General features: G+C 39.2%; 1 protein-coding gene across 1 annotated transcript in view; it reads right to left on the bottom strand.

Annotated features, from left to right (window-relative positions):
* Positions 1 to 2,225: 2,225 nt before the first annotated feature.
* Positions 2,226 to 19,489, bottom strand: part of LOC149784134 (uncharacterized) — a 37,525-nt gene continuing 20,261 nt past the window's right edge. Inside the window, exons 7-8 of the mRNA XM_089932230.1 lie at positions 12,231 to 12,353; positions 2,226 to 3,156 (exon numbers count right to left, since the gene is read on the bottom strand). Of these exons, the coding sequence (XP_089788356.1) occupies positions 2,992 to 3,156; positions 12,231 to 12,353 (288 nt within the window). The 3' untranslated portion in view covers positions 2,226 to 2,991. The remainder of the gene's footprint in view (positions 3,157 to 12,230; positions 12,354 to 19,489) is intronic.

Genomic DNA, 19,489 nt, shown 5'->3' on the forward strand with positions numbered 1-19,489 from the left:
AATATCACTTTATAGAACGCTGGTGGACATTGTTGCCAATGTCCAGTAACATGACGTCACCTATCTGTTCCATTCATAGTCTCCTTATACAAACCCACTATATTTGACGCTAGACAGTCCCAATACCCTGTCCCTATACATCCCATGTTAAATTTCCCTATGTTAAATTCCCATAGACCCCAGGGTAAAACCCCGCTGTTTTAACATATAATTCCTATAGACCCTAGGGTATCCCACTACACTACTAAGTTCGCTGCACATTTGAAAGACAACGAGCTTAGTTATTACAGGGTTACACTTGTCGTTGCACAAAGAAAATGGCTGATGTCCCATCAGAAGTAAATGGATACAAAGTTACGATTCTTATGGTCTATATATGTGAGCGCTTAAGACAAAATGACTTGTTAAGCTTTTCTTTATTGTCTTGTTATGCCAAACACAAATTCGAAGTTTTTTTTTCCCGTAGCATCGACTCCATTTCTACTATTTACATGTATAATCAGTAGATCAGTAAAATAGCGTTTGTGCATTAAAATATATATTTGTAAATTTGTATTTGGTGTAGACCGTATTCACTTGCAACGAATCATAATGTTATATGTCATATCCCGATGTTAATTCCATGCAAGATATGCCCATCTGTAGTCTGTTAACTAATGTTTCTTACACGGTTGGTGGAAAGAGCTATGTCGGTCAGTCGATCGTTAACCCCTACAACGCCTTAGTCGCTGACTACATGTTCACCAAGCTGTGTTTATTTGGGTCGATGTGGTGACCCTCAGAGGTGGGGGTGTATAATTTCGGGAGCGATCATCTAAATTTCATGGGTGCGATCATGTGATAAGATGTTTTATTGTTTAGTGTAGTCAGAGTGAATGCAAAAAAATGGAGTCGAGGTATTAATTTATTAGGCTGATATTTTCAAAGCATATCTTCATTTCCTCTAAATATTGTTGGTATCTAAAATGCTTTGTAAGGTAAAAAAATTTCGTTCCATTTCATCTTTCCTATACAATGCCTACGACTTCAAAAGATTTTCGTATTTCAAAAACAACCAAATGCAACACTTTCATCAAAACAAATGATAAATCATTATTTCACTGGTTTCATCAAAGAAATTGCCCTTAAGCAACTTCCATTTTCTATATACAGCGTTTCGGATCCGAACCATTTTTTATGCATGCACCATCTATATCGTTCTAATGTTCAATTTCGTGACTCGGTCAAGTCCACTTTATCTGATTCCCCTATATGAATTGAAACTGTTCTTTTCTGTTAACGAGTCAGATACACGGCAAGGGCAGGGTGAAGCGATAATGGCATCTCTGCACCACAAACCACCTACCTACCCCACCCCCAAACAATCGAAATGGGTCCGAAACAATTTGTACACACGATCGGCTTAGGCCGAATTGGACCAGTCCGCCCTACCCCGCATTAGTAATTTCAAAAACTATAGACAGAGAGAGAGAGAAAAAGTACTTTTAAAGCGATGGAAGAAATCTTTAAGTTCAATATCATATAAAACTAGTTTAAAAGTTTATTTTCAAGTGCGGTGCTCAGAGGGGGGCCTCCGCTCATAAATTCAGGGGGCCCGCCAAAATGATCTTAATTGGGCCCCACGTTTGCTAAGGCCGGTGCTGCCTGTACATTTCCAAGACTAGAGTAAGTTTTCTTTACAGTTAAATTACAGTTATGTCTTGCAAATAACTTAAAGGAATTTTGCTGATTTCAGTGTTGGATTGTTGTTGGTTGACGAGGAAACCTCAAGAAACAAGTAAAGCCCATCTTCGCTAGCCTAGGTTCCGGATATGTTAAACCTATATACACCTTTGCGGATCGAGTTAATATTTCCGTGCTTCGGGTCTGTGAATTTCCTTGAATGCGGTGGCATGCATATATATATATATATATATATATATATATATATATATATATATATATATATATATATATATATATACTGTAAACAGGCAGATAGACAAGCAGATGGAACGACAATGAAACCACAATCGTCAAGCCAATCGTCCTTAAAATGGCTAGGTCCACTTGTCCACTTTCTGTATAAAGTTCTGACGCTGATCGTCAGCTACTTTAATCTTACATACAGTTGTCTTATAACTGTAAACAAAATCCACAGAGTGGTCTTGTTTATCAATAACCGTGGTTAAAAACATTTATCGAACTAAATATAAATCTGAGAAGAAAAAAAACAACAATAATAATGTAGGTAAAAAGTTTTTTTCTTTAAATTGATGATTAACAGAAAACTATGCATGATACAGCCATTCATTGGGAACATCAGTCGATGCCATATGTTGCATTTTCGACTAGTTTTCCAAGAATTTATTTTTTCCCAACAGCTGAGAGTACGCTTTAAATATATACAAGTAACACGATTTTAAATCTGTGACTGTACCTACAGATAACATCGATCATTTTTTGGCAAGGAAGCACCTTTTATCCACCTTCTATATTTTGTCTTAATAAAGAAAATGTTTAAAAATATAGATTGAGGATTGGAATTTTAAGTTGATTCACACTAGTAACGTTATTTATATACTTCAAACAATGCAGAGTGAAGCACTAAATTTAGGATTATTATTAGTTTTAATTTATCCACGAACATGTTGATCACAGGGAAATACTAGTATATTCTACTTCAAATTCGTATGTATGCACAGGAGTTCCTGAAATAATTCTCGAAAACTACTCTTTTCTTTCAACGTAAGCCATTAAATATTAGCAGCAACGAATTATTTGTGACAGACAAAAGTTGCGTTAAGTGAATTTGTTACTGACCGTCATGGTTTCCAGTGTTGTGGCTGTCGTATCTTAAGGTTTTGACAATACAACTTACACCATTTAGCTTTTACGTTTTCCTGGGGGGGGGAGGGGGGGGGCATTAATAAGCCAGGACTAGAAATCAAGATTAGCAAAACAGGATTTGTATAAAATGGTGGATTTTGCATAAGATAAAAAGTTCTCTATCTAAAGTTCATCGTGATCGTGAGTGTGAATCTTGTTGAAAATTTTGGCCACTTGCAGAAGACGACTCATGCTCATTCTCTCGATTTCATCTCTGGACAGATAGTCACGGTCTTTGGAAGGGGCCAACATACGGAATACCTCCTTTCCTGAAGGCTCGGTGTGGTCCTGGAAATGAAAATTTAAGTTGTACAGAGGCATAACTTTTAATCTACAAAAATGGATGAAACCCAACTTAGAAAATAACTAAAATTATATAAAGATGTTCAGGATTTTGCGTACCAACACAAAGAAACATTGAAGCTGGATACGGTTCCCTTCTAGCACATGCAAAGATCAATCCCTGTAACCTGAAAACGATTTTCAATTTTTTTATTAAAAAAGCTCCTACTTGTTGGGAAGACATTGAATTTAGTTAAAAAGAGTGGAATCTAAAAGATATACATATTACTTGTCTGGCTATTTAATATTTACTTGTATTTATAAACTAGATTGATGCTAATATTTACTTGTATTTATAAACTAGATTGATGTGTGGTCCAAGGTTGACATTGCCGGGGTGGGAGTGGGAGACAAGCGCCCCACTCCTCCAGAAATGCCCCATACGGCTTGCGTCTCTGATCGCCTCTGTCAACTAAAATCCAGCTCCTGGCCTTCATGAGTGGCTTAGCTTCGAAGTCCGGCGGACCATGTTTTGCACTAACAGGAGAAGGGGTGAAGGTGGTCCACTGGCGCCTTAAAACCAGTCGCTTCGGGTAGATGCGACTCGTACACCTTGGATGATAGCTCATCCAGGAGAAGGAAAACTCCGATTCCAAGCCTCTGCTGCCTTGCGGCTATACCCATTCATGAGAAAGGCTAAGGGAGTAAACCCCAACAGAAAATCAGGAGACGGAGTCCCTAAGACAGTCTGACATAGACTTCAACGTCATTCCGGCAACCCCTGCGACTCCGTTGGTGCTAAGCTGTATCGGCATTTGTCGTTCCCTTGGGTCCAACAGCTGCGTGGCAAGGCGAGATCTGCTGCATGGGCAACAGCTGATTCTCCGTACCACCCTTCCCAGGCTTCGTAGCTCCAGTGAGCGACTGCAACAACTACCAGGGCATGCCCCTCTTCAGCATCGTCCGAAAGGCTTTCGCCCGTGTTACCTTGGCGCGCTTGCAGATCCTAGCCTTCCGCGTCTACCCAGAGTCCCAGTGTGGATTTCGAGCCGTCAGGGCAACTGTAGACATGATCTTCTCACTACGCCACCTGCAGGAGAAGTATCGCGAGTAGCAGATGCCCATCTACATTGCCTTCACAGCCCTGACGAAATCGTTTGACCTGGTCAGTCGGAGTGGACTCTTCAGTCATCTGCAGAAGATCGGCTGCCCCCACAAATGCTTGCTCTCGTCACGTCGTTCCACGAGAACATGCATAGCACAGTGTGCTTCAATGGCGCCACTTTGGAGGCCTTCACAGTCATCAGCGAAATCAAACAAGGATGTGTCCTTGCGCTGACGCTCTTCGCCATCGTCTTCTCTATGCTTCTCCAGTACGCCTTCAAGGCCTGCAGCGAGGGAGTGTGAATCTATACCAGGGCTGACTGCAAACTGTTCAACATCGCCCGTCTCCGTGGTAAGACTAAAGTCACAGAGGTACTCATCCGTGAATTGCTCTTCCATGACAATGCAGCCTGACATCAAACACGGAAGATGGACTACATCAGCTGGTATGCCGCCTCTCCCACGCCTGTGAGGAATTTGGACTGACCATCAATCTGAAGGAAACGAACATCATGGCGCAGGACACAGACTCCCCTCCCTCCGTCACCATCTATGGGTACAACTTGAAAGTTGTTGAGAACTCACATACCTCGGGTCCAACATCTCCATTGGTTCTGATGTGTACGGCAGGATAGCCAAGGCATCGGCAGTGATGGCCAGACTTAATCAGAGGGTCTTGAACAAACCCAACCTCACAGAGAAGACCAAACTGTCTGTCTACCAAGTCTGCCTGCTCAGCTCACTCCCCTACAGCAGCGAAACATGGACGACCTCTGCGAGACACGAGAGGACACTCAACAGCTTCTACATGAGATGCCTGCGGCGCATTCTGCACATCCACTGGCAGGACAATGTACCAAACACAGAGGATCTATAACGCGCCAACATGAACAGCATGTTCTCAATTCCGAGCGAGAAGCGCCTTCGCTGGCTCGGCCATGTCAAGAGAATGGACCCAGGCCGCATTCCCAAGGACCATTTATATGGGGAGTTAGCAGAAGGTGCACGACCGACTGGACGACCACGTCTGCGCTACAAAGATGTTTGCAAAAAGGACATGAAGACGGCCAACATCAATGTCAACGACTGGGAAAGCTGTGCTAACGACCGTTCCACCTGGCGCCTAGCTGTCAGACAGGCCATTCAAAAAGCCGAGGAAGACATAAACATAAAACAAGCTGAAAAGAGAGCTAGAAAGAAGGAGAAACAAAAGCTTACTCTGGAGCTACACCGTCGTCTTCCGTAGACAGACGGATGCCAATAACAATAATAACAATAATAGATTGATGTTATGTTGGAGAGAGAGAGAGAGAGAGAGAGAGAGAGAGAGAGAGAGAGACTTTTGTTTCTGGTGGATTATACACCAAAACGCCAGTTTGTAGCTCATGATAGACCATAGGTGAGCAGCAGAGGGGGTGAGCCCACCTCATTTTAGAAGCGTTGTCTATGAAAACTAAGGCCTTCTACGAAAACGAAACAAGTAAGGCCAATAACGTGAAACCAAAGAATCTATCTTTCTGATTGTCTCTCAAGAGAGACTCCCGGAGTGGATGGGGGGGGGGCCTTAGATCTTTTTTACTTATTTATCGCGTTAGTGTTTTATGACAAGTATGCATGAGTGTTTACTGTCATGACGCTTCACTGAGGTCTCGCCCCCCTCTGTTGCTGTAACTAAATCATTGTTATATCAATAACGGCACCAACGTTGGAGTCCCATAGATCTAGATTAACTCGAGAACGACAAGAAGCAGCAAAAAAATTCTTTCCGTTCTTGATTCTGTTAAACAAAAAATACAAGAACGTCAAGAATCTCAAGTTGAATTTTCAGAGGGTACAGAGCAATTGTTTAGGCCTGTCATAAAAGTTACTGAAAGAGTTACTACGTCTTCTGAATGTCTTCTTCCATCAGACAAACTGCTGTGACGCTAGTTATTTTAAATGGCTATATCGCGTGTATTACAATGAATATATTATCGAAATAAATAGATTTTATTTGGAGTCACAACTTCAACAACAGCGACCACAATCTCCCTAGCAAGAGCCTTCAAATCAACTTCCTCCACCTCTGCAACAAATAGAACAACAACAATCTTCTTCATCGCAGCAAAGGTTGATGTTGGAACTTGAAAGGTCTAGAGAACTGCTTAAAAAAGCAAAACTATAAAGATCACCTTTAAGACTATTTCAGAAAAAAGCGGAAACAACAAGTGAGGAAGAATGAGCAACCGGATGTGGTTTTTCTACCTTCACTATGTCAGGAGGAAGTGGTTTAATTGCCTGTCCTAACAATGTTTTGTCTGATGTAGAACGACTAGAAATTCTGATTGGAGGGAAACGTGCTTGAAATAATTATCCAGAAATTATTAATGAAGCAGCTAATATTTGTCAAAGATTATTTGCAGGCGGTATCATGGACATCGATGTTCATCGGGAACTTATTGTTGAGATCGCAGATGACAGCGTCTTCAGTGATTAGAAAAATAAATAATAAATAGGATGATCGTACATAATGCTCAACGTGGACCTGTAATGGTCAGGGTGATGAATTCGCGATTATCTACTTATGAAGCGATTTACGTTGATGGACTAAGCGATGTTGTTCAGTGTCTATTCAAAAGGATAGCCTCAAAAGCAATACCGATTGCAAAACAATTAACAATGAAATATATTGACGTTGTTCGTGATAAAGGAATTGGTACTGTTGGTAATGTTGTCGTAAAGCATTCTCAGTAATCAAGGATAGACTAGCGCGATTAATACGACGAAAATCACAGCAACCGGTAAAACCAGTCACAGTAAAATTACCAAGCACTGAAGGTATGCCTGCAAATGTAAGTACGATAATAAATCAGGCTGCAAAAAAAATCTAGCAGAACTAGCTCGTGAAGCAAAAAACAGTATAAATACAAGTCTGATAGCTGGAAGCAGACTTCCTCGAAATGGAATTTCCCGAAGTGGTCTTCGTTTTAGACGATCATAAATATAATAAAATGTTTAAACGTATATCTGACCCAACGTTTGACATGGACGCACCAATCCTTAAAGATGAATGTATACACAATTATCAGAATTATTCTTATGAAGCACGACAACAAAATCAGCGTGGACTAATTGAAATGCAAGTTCAAGATACGCTCAGATATGTCTTACCTGCTGAAGCATTTATTGAAGTAGAAGGAGAACTGGTAACAGACGTCATCGCTAATACAGAATATCAGAGTTGGCTTTGTTAATAATGGCATCATGGCGTTATTCAGAAGTGCTGTATATATATTTGATGGAAAAGAAGTTGAAACAATCCAGGATAATGTTGCCGTTGCCACAACGATATTAGGTCTAGCAAGATATTCAGATGATTATGCCAGAACAGCTGGTCCGTCAATGACATTTGTCAAGACTAATGCTGACCATCCTGATGGCAGACCGTATGAGATAAGGCGACCAAAAGACCGCGCTGCTCCTCCTGCTGACGCTGCTATAGAAAACATGATTATTAATGCTAATCCAGATTACAAGTTATCTTTTAGATCACGTCAATTACTGTTGATGGGTAATCGTAGAAGATTTTCATGCGTGGTTCCACTGTCCCATATTTTTCGATTTTGTAGAAATCTTAAAAAAGTTATTTTTGGAGCCAAACATACAATTGTACTTGTAAGATAAGGTGATGATAATGATGCTATTTGGCATGAAGGAAGTGGCGCTGCTGCTGGCAAAGTAATATTATTTAAATGTTTGTTGTGGATGCCGATAATGACTCCATCACTTGCTTAAGAACAGTGATAACTTTCTTTTATGGGCCCAGGTGGTAAATCGATATTATCGCTAAATGATAAACCCAGCGTTAATGATCTTGCGCCGATGAAATTGTCAAGACTAAATTTTGTAGCCGAACGAGCAACGGACATTTTACAAATGCGATACGTGGAAATGGGTTAACGGATATACGACGTGAAAAAATACACAAATGGGTCGAATCAGTCAAGGACACCGGAGCTATAATAAATGATGTCGATAGGCTAGAAACACTAGAATTCCCAAAAATAATAAAAACGATAAAAAAAGAGATTTTACACGATTCGAAACATTATAGAAAAGGAAGAGCTCCGATTGAATTTATTGATCATAACGCGCACGCGTGGACAATATTTGGCATGAAGGAAGTGGCGCTACTGCTGGCAAAGTAGCAATATTTAGTAACAATATTTCCACGAAATCGTACCGTTAGGTCTTATCGCAGAGATACGGTTCATTCTATTAACGAAATAAGTAAAAATGATCCTATATCAGTATGGTTATATCAAAGTTCATTTGATGATGAAAACTATGATCAATTTGTGCGGCCTTGCGGAGAGATTTATCGTTTAGAATCTCTTCACGAACAAATGAAAAATCTTGCGCAGAAATATACACCACCTGATCGTGAACAATTGCTGAGTAAGTGTTATACCGTTCTGTCGGTTGCAGCTCACTTTGCCAATTAAAGGGAATTAAAGAAATTAATCAGACCACAACCGAATAAAAATCAGTGTGAAATAATGCGTGAAATAATTTCAGAAACTTCTGTGAACGATTTTCTTCAAGTGTGGAGACCAAATGATTTAATAGTGGCAGATAGAAAGATAGTGATACAATTCAACAGCGGTTATTTCAGTTGCATAAAGAAAAGTTTTCAAATCTACCCTTACCATTGTGTTATAGACCAGTTGATACGCGACGGCAGACTATTGACGTTGATATACAAGGATCATCAGAAAAACATGATTTCGTATTAAATGATATTGTCTTAGTTGATGTCAGTGTTGTTGAGAGCGCTTTAACCCCTGACTCAGTCAGGGACAAAACTCCATGGACGCTGGGCTACGCAATGACAATTCATTCATCTCAGGGGTTAACTATTTCTGACACAGTTGTTTGGATCGTCGCTGATCGCTGGTCAAACAGTTTATCTCGCAGTGTCTCGAGTCCGAAAAAAATCTCAGTTGCGGAGAATCGTCATAGACGCTACAGAAACTGCTGACACCAATAACGATGTTGTTAGCGATGATATAGTAAGAAAAAAATTAGTTGGTTACAAACAATGTGACAACAAAAAAAACGCGACTTTAATCTCGGCGTTGAATTCATCATGACACTGAAACAACAACAGAATACTCATTGTGCGAGTTGTAACACAGTAATGTTATGATGCAATATTCTTAATAATCCAAGACAATTTAATGTGGGTAGAATTAATAGTAAAGTTGGTCATGCACGCGAAAATGTAATGCTGACCTGTCTTGATTGTAATCGAAGTAAAGGTGCTAGCAGGTTATAAAAGTGATCGCGTTTGTAATTGTGCATCTTCAGGAATTACTTGTAATTGTTCACGTGTAAATCAACGTTGAAGAGCAGTTGAATCTAATCTGTAGATTGCGGGTCTACCCGTGGATCTTACCACGCAAGAAATTGTATGCGTTGTAATATTCCAAATAGGATCAGTCGCTCTTTTTTACCACCTTCAAGATCACCGGATTCATATATCTTACAGTAACATCACCCAATACTGGTTGTTTTGAAAAATCATGTCGTTGTATTGGTATGTGTTGCTTTCTGATCGAATTAATAGGTTTTATGGTAGTTGTTCGAGTAATTTCATTATTTAACGCAGCTATCACACTTGGTAATCTTGCAACCCATTCACGAGATCTTATATTCTTTTGAATTATTTCCTTCGCGTATTGATATCCAAAGAACCGCTCAGCAAGTGTTCGATTAAATCGTTCAAAAATTGCCTGACCGCGATGAATTGCAGTGTGTCGTCGTCGTATTTTGACGCTATGTTTTTTCATCAGTGATGATACTGCACCATGGAATTCTTTACCAGGATCAACATGTAGCAGATGTGGCCATCGTAGACCACCACGTTGATACATTCGTTCAAGCGCAGAAGCTACGTCAGTTGCTGTTTTCGTTGATAATGGTTCCGCTTCCTTGTATCTACTTGCAAAATCAACGACAGTAAGGGCGTATTTGTATGTTAATCAACGTCTACCAATTTGTATCGTATCATGCGGTAAAAATAATATATCTGCCTGATGAACTTCATGTGGAACATTGACATCAAAATGTGAGTACTAGATTCGTTTAAGCGGTGGTAGTTAATTTGCCAAATTGCCTGTCGTGCTAACCATTTTTCAGCAAAAGAACGTGTAACGTTTGCTGCGTCGGCGAGTTTACTAATCGCTGCTCTACCCCTCCAGTATCATCTTGGGCTATAATAAATCGACTCCATTATTTCAATAATCGGATGATTAATTACCACCTCGGGAAATTCCAACCAATTAGCTAATGATTCTTTAAAAGATTTATTTTTTTATGGTATTTAACGCATGAATTAATTTCACATCTGCAATATGTCGCTGCTCAAGACCCTTTACTCGATAAGCTACATCATCAGCGTGACACGCTTTATCAATAGCGCTTGCTAGATACTCACCAGGCCTTGGATGATCTTGATTATCAAGTCTAATATCAAGTCGAGTACCGGGACCACAACAGTTATATCCTGGAAGATGTTAGCCCATGGAGTTCCTAGTAATTTTCCCAACGACGTAGCGATATCACCACTGATATACTTGGAAATAAATTTATATTTTTTGTACCACATCGTTCACACTGGCCTGTAACCGCATGCCTTTTAACTTTTTGTTGTTACAATTGTTAGTCCATGTGTGGGGGTGGGTGTTCTACATTTTACACAATATAGATCCATATTATTTATTATATTTCTACAACATGGATGTAATTTATTCCTCAGCGACGCGAAAGCAAGAACCGGTTTAGCATCATCCATCGTTATCAAATTCTAACAGAGCAATTATCATAGGTCCATCTGGGTCTGGTAAAACACAATTGCTACTTAATTTTATACTGAGATGGATCAAATGGGATAAGTTGTATTTAGTAGCTCGTCTGTAGATGATCAGCGATGCAACGATGTTCATAAAGATTTTAATGAAATCTCAAACTTGTTAAGCAAAGACGGTCATGATGTTATTAATTTTATAACTGATATTGATGAAGCACCATCGGTAGACGACGTTGATGGATTCATTAACAGTTTAGTTGTATACGATCTGATGATGCACAAACAATAAAATCCAGCTAGAATATGTATGTTACTCAGCGGTATACACAAATACCAAAAGTGATCAGAGATAACTGTAATATTTTAGTTGTATTAAACGGAACAAATACGCATACGTTACAAAATATTCACCAGACCTGGTGTAGCGTTGATATGGATATAATTAAATTTAAAAACTTTTCACGGGCACAGTCAACCCCGCATGGATTTATAACAATAAACTTACATGACCCTCGATCACGATAGCTAATAGGCCTTGATACATTTTTGGATAAAACAGCAGCAGAGAAGGCGCGACCTCAATGAAGCGTCATAACAGTAAACATTCATGCATACTTGCCAAAAAACACTAACGCGAAAAGAAAGTAACAAAACAAGTTACTACCCTCCCCACCCCACCCCACCCCCCCACCCCCGCCGAGAGACACTCCTTTAGTCTCTCTTGGGAGACACTCAGAAAGTTAGAGGCTTCGGTTTCACGTTATTGACCTTATTTTTATTTATTTATTTTTCATTTTCGTGGGAGGCCTTAGCTTTCATAGACGACGCTTCTAAAATGAGGTGGGCTCACCCCCTCTGCTGATAGGTGGGGCCAGTAGAATTGGTGCAGAATGAACCTGCAAAAATCTCGGGAAGAATCCCCTACCCACGGGAAGTTACTGACAATCTTTCTCGCATACCTATGTTGTCGGAGCCGTGACTCAAACCCACGGAGACAGATGAGATGTTAGTGATCTGCAAATGCAAGCGCCATATACCACTCGGTCACTCAGGGTCCCTGAGAGAGAGAGAGAGAGAGAGAGAGAGAGAGAGAGGGAAGAGTTATTTATGTATAAAGTTCACATACTTCACCGAGCGCCTCTGTGAAGAAGTGTTCAAACTTTTGAATGTAAAGATTGTCATCTGCTTTCAATAAAAGAAGAAGGTTGCGCCTCAGCGACATGGGGTCCATTTCAGTGTCAGACAAATGCTGAAAAATAATTTAGAAAATGATGTGAATCAAAAATGGAATTTTTAAGCCAATAAGTTTTACTTCTATGCATATCTCCATTATCCACTCTAATACCCTTATTCATTCTCCTTCTCCTGTTGTTCGATCCTTACTCCAAAAACCCCATTCCTCACTCGAGGACATCTGACAAAAAGGCTTGGGAAATTTGTCGATTAACTGGAACTGTTATCAGACCATTCATTCACATTAGCAATAATGACTCAGCAAAATGTTAAGTTTAATTCGACGGTGACGTGAAGTCGTTTTTTAAATGTATTAATAATACCGAACTGAGCATTGAATGTCTCTTTGTGTAGCTATGTGGTACATTTGGGCAAATTTAATCAAGCTTTATTTATATTTTTATTTTGACATTTATATTGAAAGCATTAGCACTTCTTATATTGGATATACTAGGTGACCGGTTTGGTGACGTCGGAAGACATTGGATGACTTGTACAAACCATACAGCCTTCTTAAGGAAATGCCAGCTACATAACATCGAATTCCTCCTATCCCTTTTTCTTATGAATTGTATCATACAGGTCCACGATAATCTGACAATACTGTGCCTTTTAGAATCGCTAAAATCAGTATCTCATGCCGATGAACTTACAATAAAAATAGTAGGCAAATGTTGTTCTTTGGTACACATTTGCGAATTGTTTAACTAAGTCTTTAAATTGCCATTACAGTAGAGGCTCTCTCAGCCCCCACCCCACCCCACCCCCATTCTTTACTGATTTTAATTTCGTATAAATTTATCTTGCATATTTTGAACATATGGTCTAAGGGGCATAATTTCTGAAACTAATATCAGTTTGAAAGAAGTAATCTCCCTTATGTTTCGAGCGTCTGGTGTCAGTTTGTAACTGTTTACGTACTTATATATCATTTGATCAAACCACCATTGGGTTGACTCGCCCAAGAAAGAAAAAGTGCCATTTTACAAAGAGAACATGCATAGCTCTAATTTTTTTTTAATTCTGGCGGTAGAAAGAGATGTGGGACAACTAATAGTACTGTAAACTTTCATATTTTCGGATGCATTTAAATGACAACATTTTGTTCAATACGTTCGTAAAGTACGTCCGCTAAATACATTTAGGCCTGTAGATGTTATGCCCACTATCTCCCCACGCCCCACCCATCCCTCATTTCCATTTACCGCAATAACAACAAAGACTTAAGTATGCAGAGAAAAACAATGAAATTTTGCACAACTTGTCTTGGTAATTTTTAAACGAACTGATTAAATTTGTATGACGTAAGATCAATGTTTCAATATCATACACATTTTATTGGACTTTTGGTGCTTATGTTGTATGGTAATGTCTTTGGAGAAAATAATTCTGACAGAACGATCATAAAATCCATATTTTTTTTTTGCTGGTTTGTTGTACTTGTTGTTGTTGTTGTTGTTGTTGTTATTGCTGTTGTTTCTTCTAAAACTTTGATATGGCTCTTCTGGTTCTCGAATTTGACAATTATTCCAAGCAAAATAATGCTTTTCTGCAGCAGAAAGATTAACAAGAAGTTTTAGGCGATGCAACCCAAAAAGATAAGCCTCTGGTTCTAGAGATACCTAATGCATTAACATGAACCAATAAGTACAGCCAGTCTTGTGCTCAGAAAGTAGTGACGTATTTCAGTATTCATTGAACAGATAGCAGTTGTCTTTAGCTGACAACAGTGTCACACTTCGGGTGTTCATGAGAGTGCTGTTAACTAGCCCCCTCCATCTTAGTAAAAAAAACAATACGTCTCCTAACTCTAAACAAATTCGGACGTATGAATTTTGAATAGAATCGTAACAAAAGTACGTAGATAATAGTGTCAAGGAAATTTAAGAATTTTTACGGTGTCAAAAAAAGAATGGATGTATTAATTTTTCAGCAGCATTTAACCATATTTGAAGATGTTCAACAAAAAAGGGAGATAACTAAAGCAGCATTTAACCATATTTGAAGATCTTCAACAAGGCAAATTCGACGATTTGGTTCTTTGAAGGTTAGATAGATTTATGGACGAACCCATCATGAATTAGAGCAACCCGAGCCAATAAATTTTTTTTTTAAAAATTCCCACAGACCCGTACCTTTGAATATCTTGAACAGAATTGAAATGCAAATAATAATTCTACTCAAAACCTTACGACAGGAAATAACTGCAAGCACAGTACAGATGTTTGAGTGGAACGAATATTTAAACGTTGCACACATGTAGATATCAAACTTTTCGAAGAAGTTCATACATATATTTGCCTGAATGTAATAAACATAGATAATAAATATTAATTAAACATTGTACAATATATCACAAATATTACTGAATGAGATGAATATACACCATCCAATTTAAGTGAGGGTGGGTGCAGTTTAAGCAATGTCCTGTAAAATTAGAAGAGAGAAATCTTGAAACTGAATTTGATATATCTCTAAATATTCATGAAAGGCAAAATCTCGCAATAAATATCTGACATTGCACTGACAACCCAAGAAACGCTAAATTCATTCCATCCAGGTATATGATGCATTCCTGATAATTAAAATATCTGAATACATTTCGTCGGGGAGTCTGAGATATCCCTAACAATAAAATGCAGCTAAAAACTAACACATTCCACCAATGTTTAATATCCACCTCATTTTATTTCACATGGGATAGAAACCAATTGTTTACAGAGGTAAATAGATTTGCAACAAAATATCCTAAGATGGGTTGAGCGAAACTGTAGAAGTAGTGTTTGAAGAAATCATACCTGAAAAAATCCATAACATATGGTGTTTACGCATATAAAGAATTGCGTCGGAAATGAAAGTATCCGAAAATGCCAGCCATTGTTCATTCATAACTTGCCTGGATATGATAGTCATTCGTTCAACACGAAGTTAGTTAAAAACTATCCCATGCCAGAACAACCATGAAAAAAATGTATTTATTCAGTAATGATTTCATAGCGGACAGATTTGTAAACTACGCAAAGAATGTAATAGTTTGGAGAAATTGGATTTGTAGGTAGCATTTCATTCATGAAGAAATCTACAGAGCAGTAAGAGACAAAACAAAACTTAAGAAAAAACAATTTACATAAACATTGAAACGAGTGACAACTATAATATATAAATTCATACCAATACATTAATAGCTTTTAAGGTTTAACGATACTGAAATATCTATAAATGAAATACTGGACTAGCAGCAGAGGGGGCGAATCGGACATTTTGTCCAATCGTTATTTTGCTTAATTATTACTTTCTGCACTCAACGATCTAGTGTCGTCAGCGCCTGGTAAAAAAAAAACGACGACGACGCTGGGGGATCGTCGCGTCGTCATTTGGTTTAATTAACACCTTCTGCGCGCCGATCCCCAGCGTCGTCAGCGTCCGGTAAGCACATCGACGACCGCGTCGATGTCATCGCCCCCTCTGCTGCTAAGTGGTTATTTACAATGATCTTACAAACAGAGTGATCACTAACTCCTCCTCTTGCAGATCAATTAGGTTATTTGACTGATCGGTAAGTCTGAAATTAATTCTCGTTAAAAACCGATCATGGCATCGCATATAGACCGGATTAATCGGACTCTCAACGATTAAAAATCCCGGAGGGGCTGTTGGTGAAAACGAATAAAGGATATACCCCTGTTGAGCTTGATTTGATTGCTTGGTATCCACCTGATAACTCCCTTCGATAACATCACACACTAGATTGATCGCTATCACCGATGCGATATTTACGTTGTATGGAGCAATATGCCTACCACCATCTCCGTTATCGTGTCTGAGGATATAAGTTGATGGACTGATAAAATCATTAAGAGACTTTCTTAGTTCTGGCGCGTTGTATCTTGGAAACTTAAAATCGGGTAAATCGGCTTCTGCGATATTATACTCGGTTAGGAATTTTTGTTTATCATTAGTTCTGCTAGCGGATATTACCCCGACGATTCGTTCATTGATATATTCCATGTCTGATATAAGTTGATTTAACACCTCAACGTGTTTTTGTGCTTTTGTTTCCCGTAGCTGTTCTAGTTGTGATTGGTAAATACGATTAATCTCGATAAAAAACCTATCGATATCATTTAAATTAATTTCGGCCGTCGAGACCGATCCAGGAGTTTTCTCGTCCCTAAAATACCAATATATGGTATTCCTGTCTTGAAATGTAAACCAGTCGGGGGGTGACGCGTTTTTCATAATAAACAAAACATCTCGATAACTGGGATTAATCTCATGATACGATTGCTTGTCCGCGGGGTTTTCATGAGGTGGATTCTTAGGCCAACCTAGTATGGTTCTTATTGAACTGTTATAGATATCAACCATATACCCCGGTGTGCTTATTTCAATCGTCGACGATAACGTCGGTTCATGAACCGTAATAGCGATTTTTGATTCTTTTCCTGTGATCGATTTTATCCTGCGTTGAAATTCTTTATTGATTTGTTCTATTTGGTATGACCCAGTTGGTATTGTAACCTCCTTCCAGTCTGGGGTTCCATCGGGTTTATTTGTCCGTGCAAAAACCAGCGAGTTATTAGGTTGTTGTCCGTTAAATGCGTCCGCTCGAATATTAGGCCAACTGTGATATACTCGCAATTTTGCCAGCGCTATTTCCTTCACTGGAACCGGTGATGGGAAGTTCACACTGAATTCGGGTTTCGTTGACGTTATTGATATCATACTTGTTTGTACCGGAGTGGTGTTCTCCGCGATCCGCTGAAGTAATTGAGACCCTTCGGGGTTCAGCGACATTATTATTATTTGTTGTCTTTAGTGTTTAATATTAATAACCAGAGCCCATTGAGGTGGTTCCGGCTTCCAGTTGAAAATCCTCGATTTTTGACATCGCGGAGCTATACAACTGGACCATCGTGGAGAATTCAACATCGGATACGAACAAATTATCAATCGATAACGAGATCAACCCGGATAATTTCGAGTACGCGTCGGATACTATTTGATGTTTTACTGTATACTCGTTGAGTTTTTTCTGAAAACACGATGATATCTTCCTAGTGATTGCGTTGGCGACTCCAGCAACTGTTGTCATTGCGGAGACAGCGATTGGAACAGCGATCGGGGCTATCGTGGTCACCGTGGATAAAATAACACCGGCGCCAGCTACTATGCCCGACACCGAGTACACGACCGCGTCGATGGCGGTTATTTTTCGGCGGTATTTTTTTATTTTTGCACGGTATTGTTCGGAAAGCGTTTTCAGATTCGCGGAGAATTCTTTTGCGGTATCGAATCGATATTGATGTGACGTTGGTGATGCCTCTGATTCAATTACCCTGGTGGTCATTTTTATTCTAAAAGAGCTAGTGTTTTTAATTACTTAGATTCGCTGCAAATTCCACATACCATGTGATGTTTGCCCGGGCTAGATTTCTATCAACGGCATAAATTGTAAACAGTTCAGTTGCGTTCTTGTCTATAATTGTTGATATTGTATTGTTAAACCCGGATGAACTCGACGATAATATATTAAACTGCATCATTGAAACCAGTGTCAATCGATAAATACCCTTAACAGTTGCGGTAATATTTACTGTATTCTGTGTAGGAGTCCAATCGAATGATCCATGCCGAATTGTGTATACTGTGTTGATGATGTTCTCATGAGGGATTTTTATTTTTTCGAATTGCTCTGCTACTCTCGGTAGTCCGTCTTTAATCGCTTCAACATCAGTTTTAATCGTTCCTATTTCCTGTATATGCGTGTCCACATCTTTTTTGTTCGCTGCAACCCTAGTAATGAGTGTATTTATTTCCTGTATATGCGTGTCTATACTTTTTTTGTTCGCTATAACATTAATTTTGAGTACTTCTATTTCCCCTTCATGCACGTCTATACTTTTTTTGCTCGCTATAGCATTAGTGTTAATTGTTTCTATTCTCTGTCCATGCGCGTCTACATTATTTATGATCGTTACAACATTAGTTTTGATTGTTTCTATTTCCCGTGTATTCTCGGTTATACTTTTTTTGTTCGCTGCAACATCAAGTTTGATTGTTCCTATTTCATATGTATGCACGTCTATACCTTTTTTGTTCGCTGCAACATCAGTTTTGATTAATCCTATTCCCCGCCAATACGCGTCTACATTTTTTTTGTTCGCTTCAATATCAGTTTTGATTGTTCCTATTTCCTGTGTATGCGTGTCCATATTATTTATGATCGTTGTAACATCAGTTTTGATTGTTTCTATTTTCCGTCCATGCGAGTCTACATTATTTATGATCGTTGCAACATTAGCGCCGATTATTTCTATTTCCCGTTCATGCGCGTCTACACTCCTTTTGTTCGTTGCAACATCAGTTTTGATTGTTTCTATTTCCTGTCCATACGCAGTGATATCATTTATAGTTATTGTGATTTCATCCGGTTTGGCATTTTTTTTACCAAGGAATTTATCAAAGTTGTCATCGATCCTGTTAACATTTTTTCGTAACGAGGTAAATTGGCCCGACAGCGTCGTAAACTCCAAAATAGTATTTTTTATTGTTGCAAGATTCGGTTCGGTTACCGTCGGGGTTCCAAAAAAACTAGCAGTAGTGAGTTGTATATCGGCGACAGATTTTTTCACCTCGGTGGCAGATTTTTTCACCTGCGCGTCAAGTTCGGTCACCGATCTATCTAACCTTGTAAAACCGTCCTGGACTAATGTTACCCTATCCGTCACCGCTGATATATGTCCACCCGGTCTGAGTCGTCCGTCGGCGGTATACAACGCGATAGCGCCCTCGTCGGTATCACGCTGTCGTATTAAAACGTCATTCAGTGACACATTACCGGATTTCAATTTACCCTGGCGGTCTTGAAATACAACTATTTCGCCTGGGTCAACACTTGTTAGATTCAACATATCAGTGATTTCATCCTCAATTAGTTTTTTTATGTCGGCGGCGGCCGTTTCCGTGGATTCTTTCAGCGCCGAAACCGGTCGCCCCCAGATATCAATCATTATTATTGTAAATGTTATTCTCTAAAATCCGTTGAGCTTCTACGACCCCACTAGTGTATTCGTTTACAACCACATGAGGTGGTTTTCGCGATGATGAAATCGCCGCGAGTACGTTCAATACTTCACGGCCACATATCGG

This window comes from Sinohyriopsis cumingii, chromosome 14 (assembly GCF_028554795.1).
Source record: "Sinohyriopsis cumingii isolate HCF-2022 chromosome 14, ASM2855479v2, whole genome shotgun sequence".
NCBI lineage: Eukaryota > Metazoa > Mollusca > Bivalvia > Unionida > Unionidae > Sinohyriopsis > Sinohyriopsis cumingii.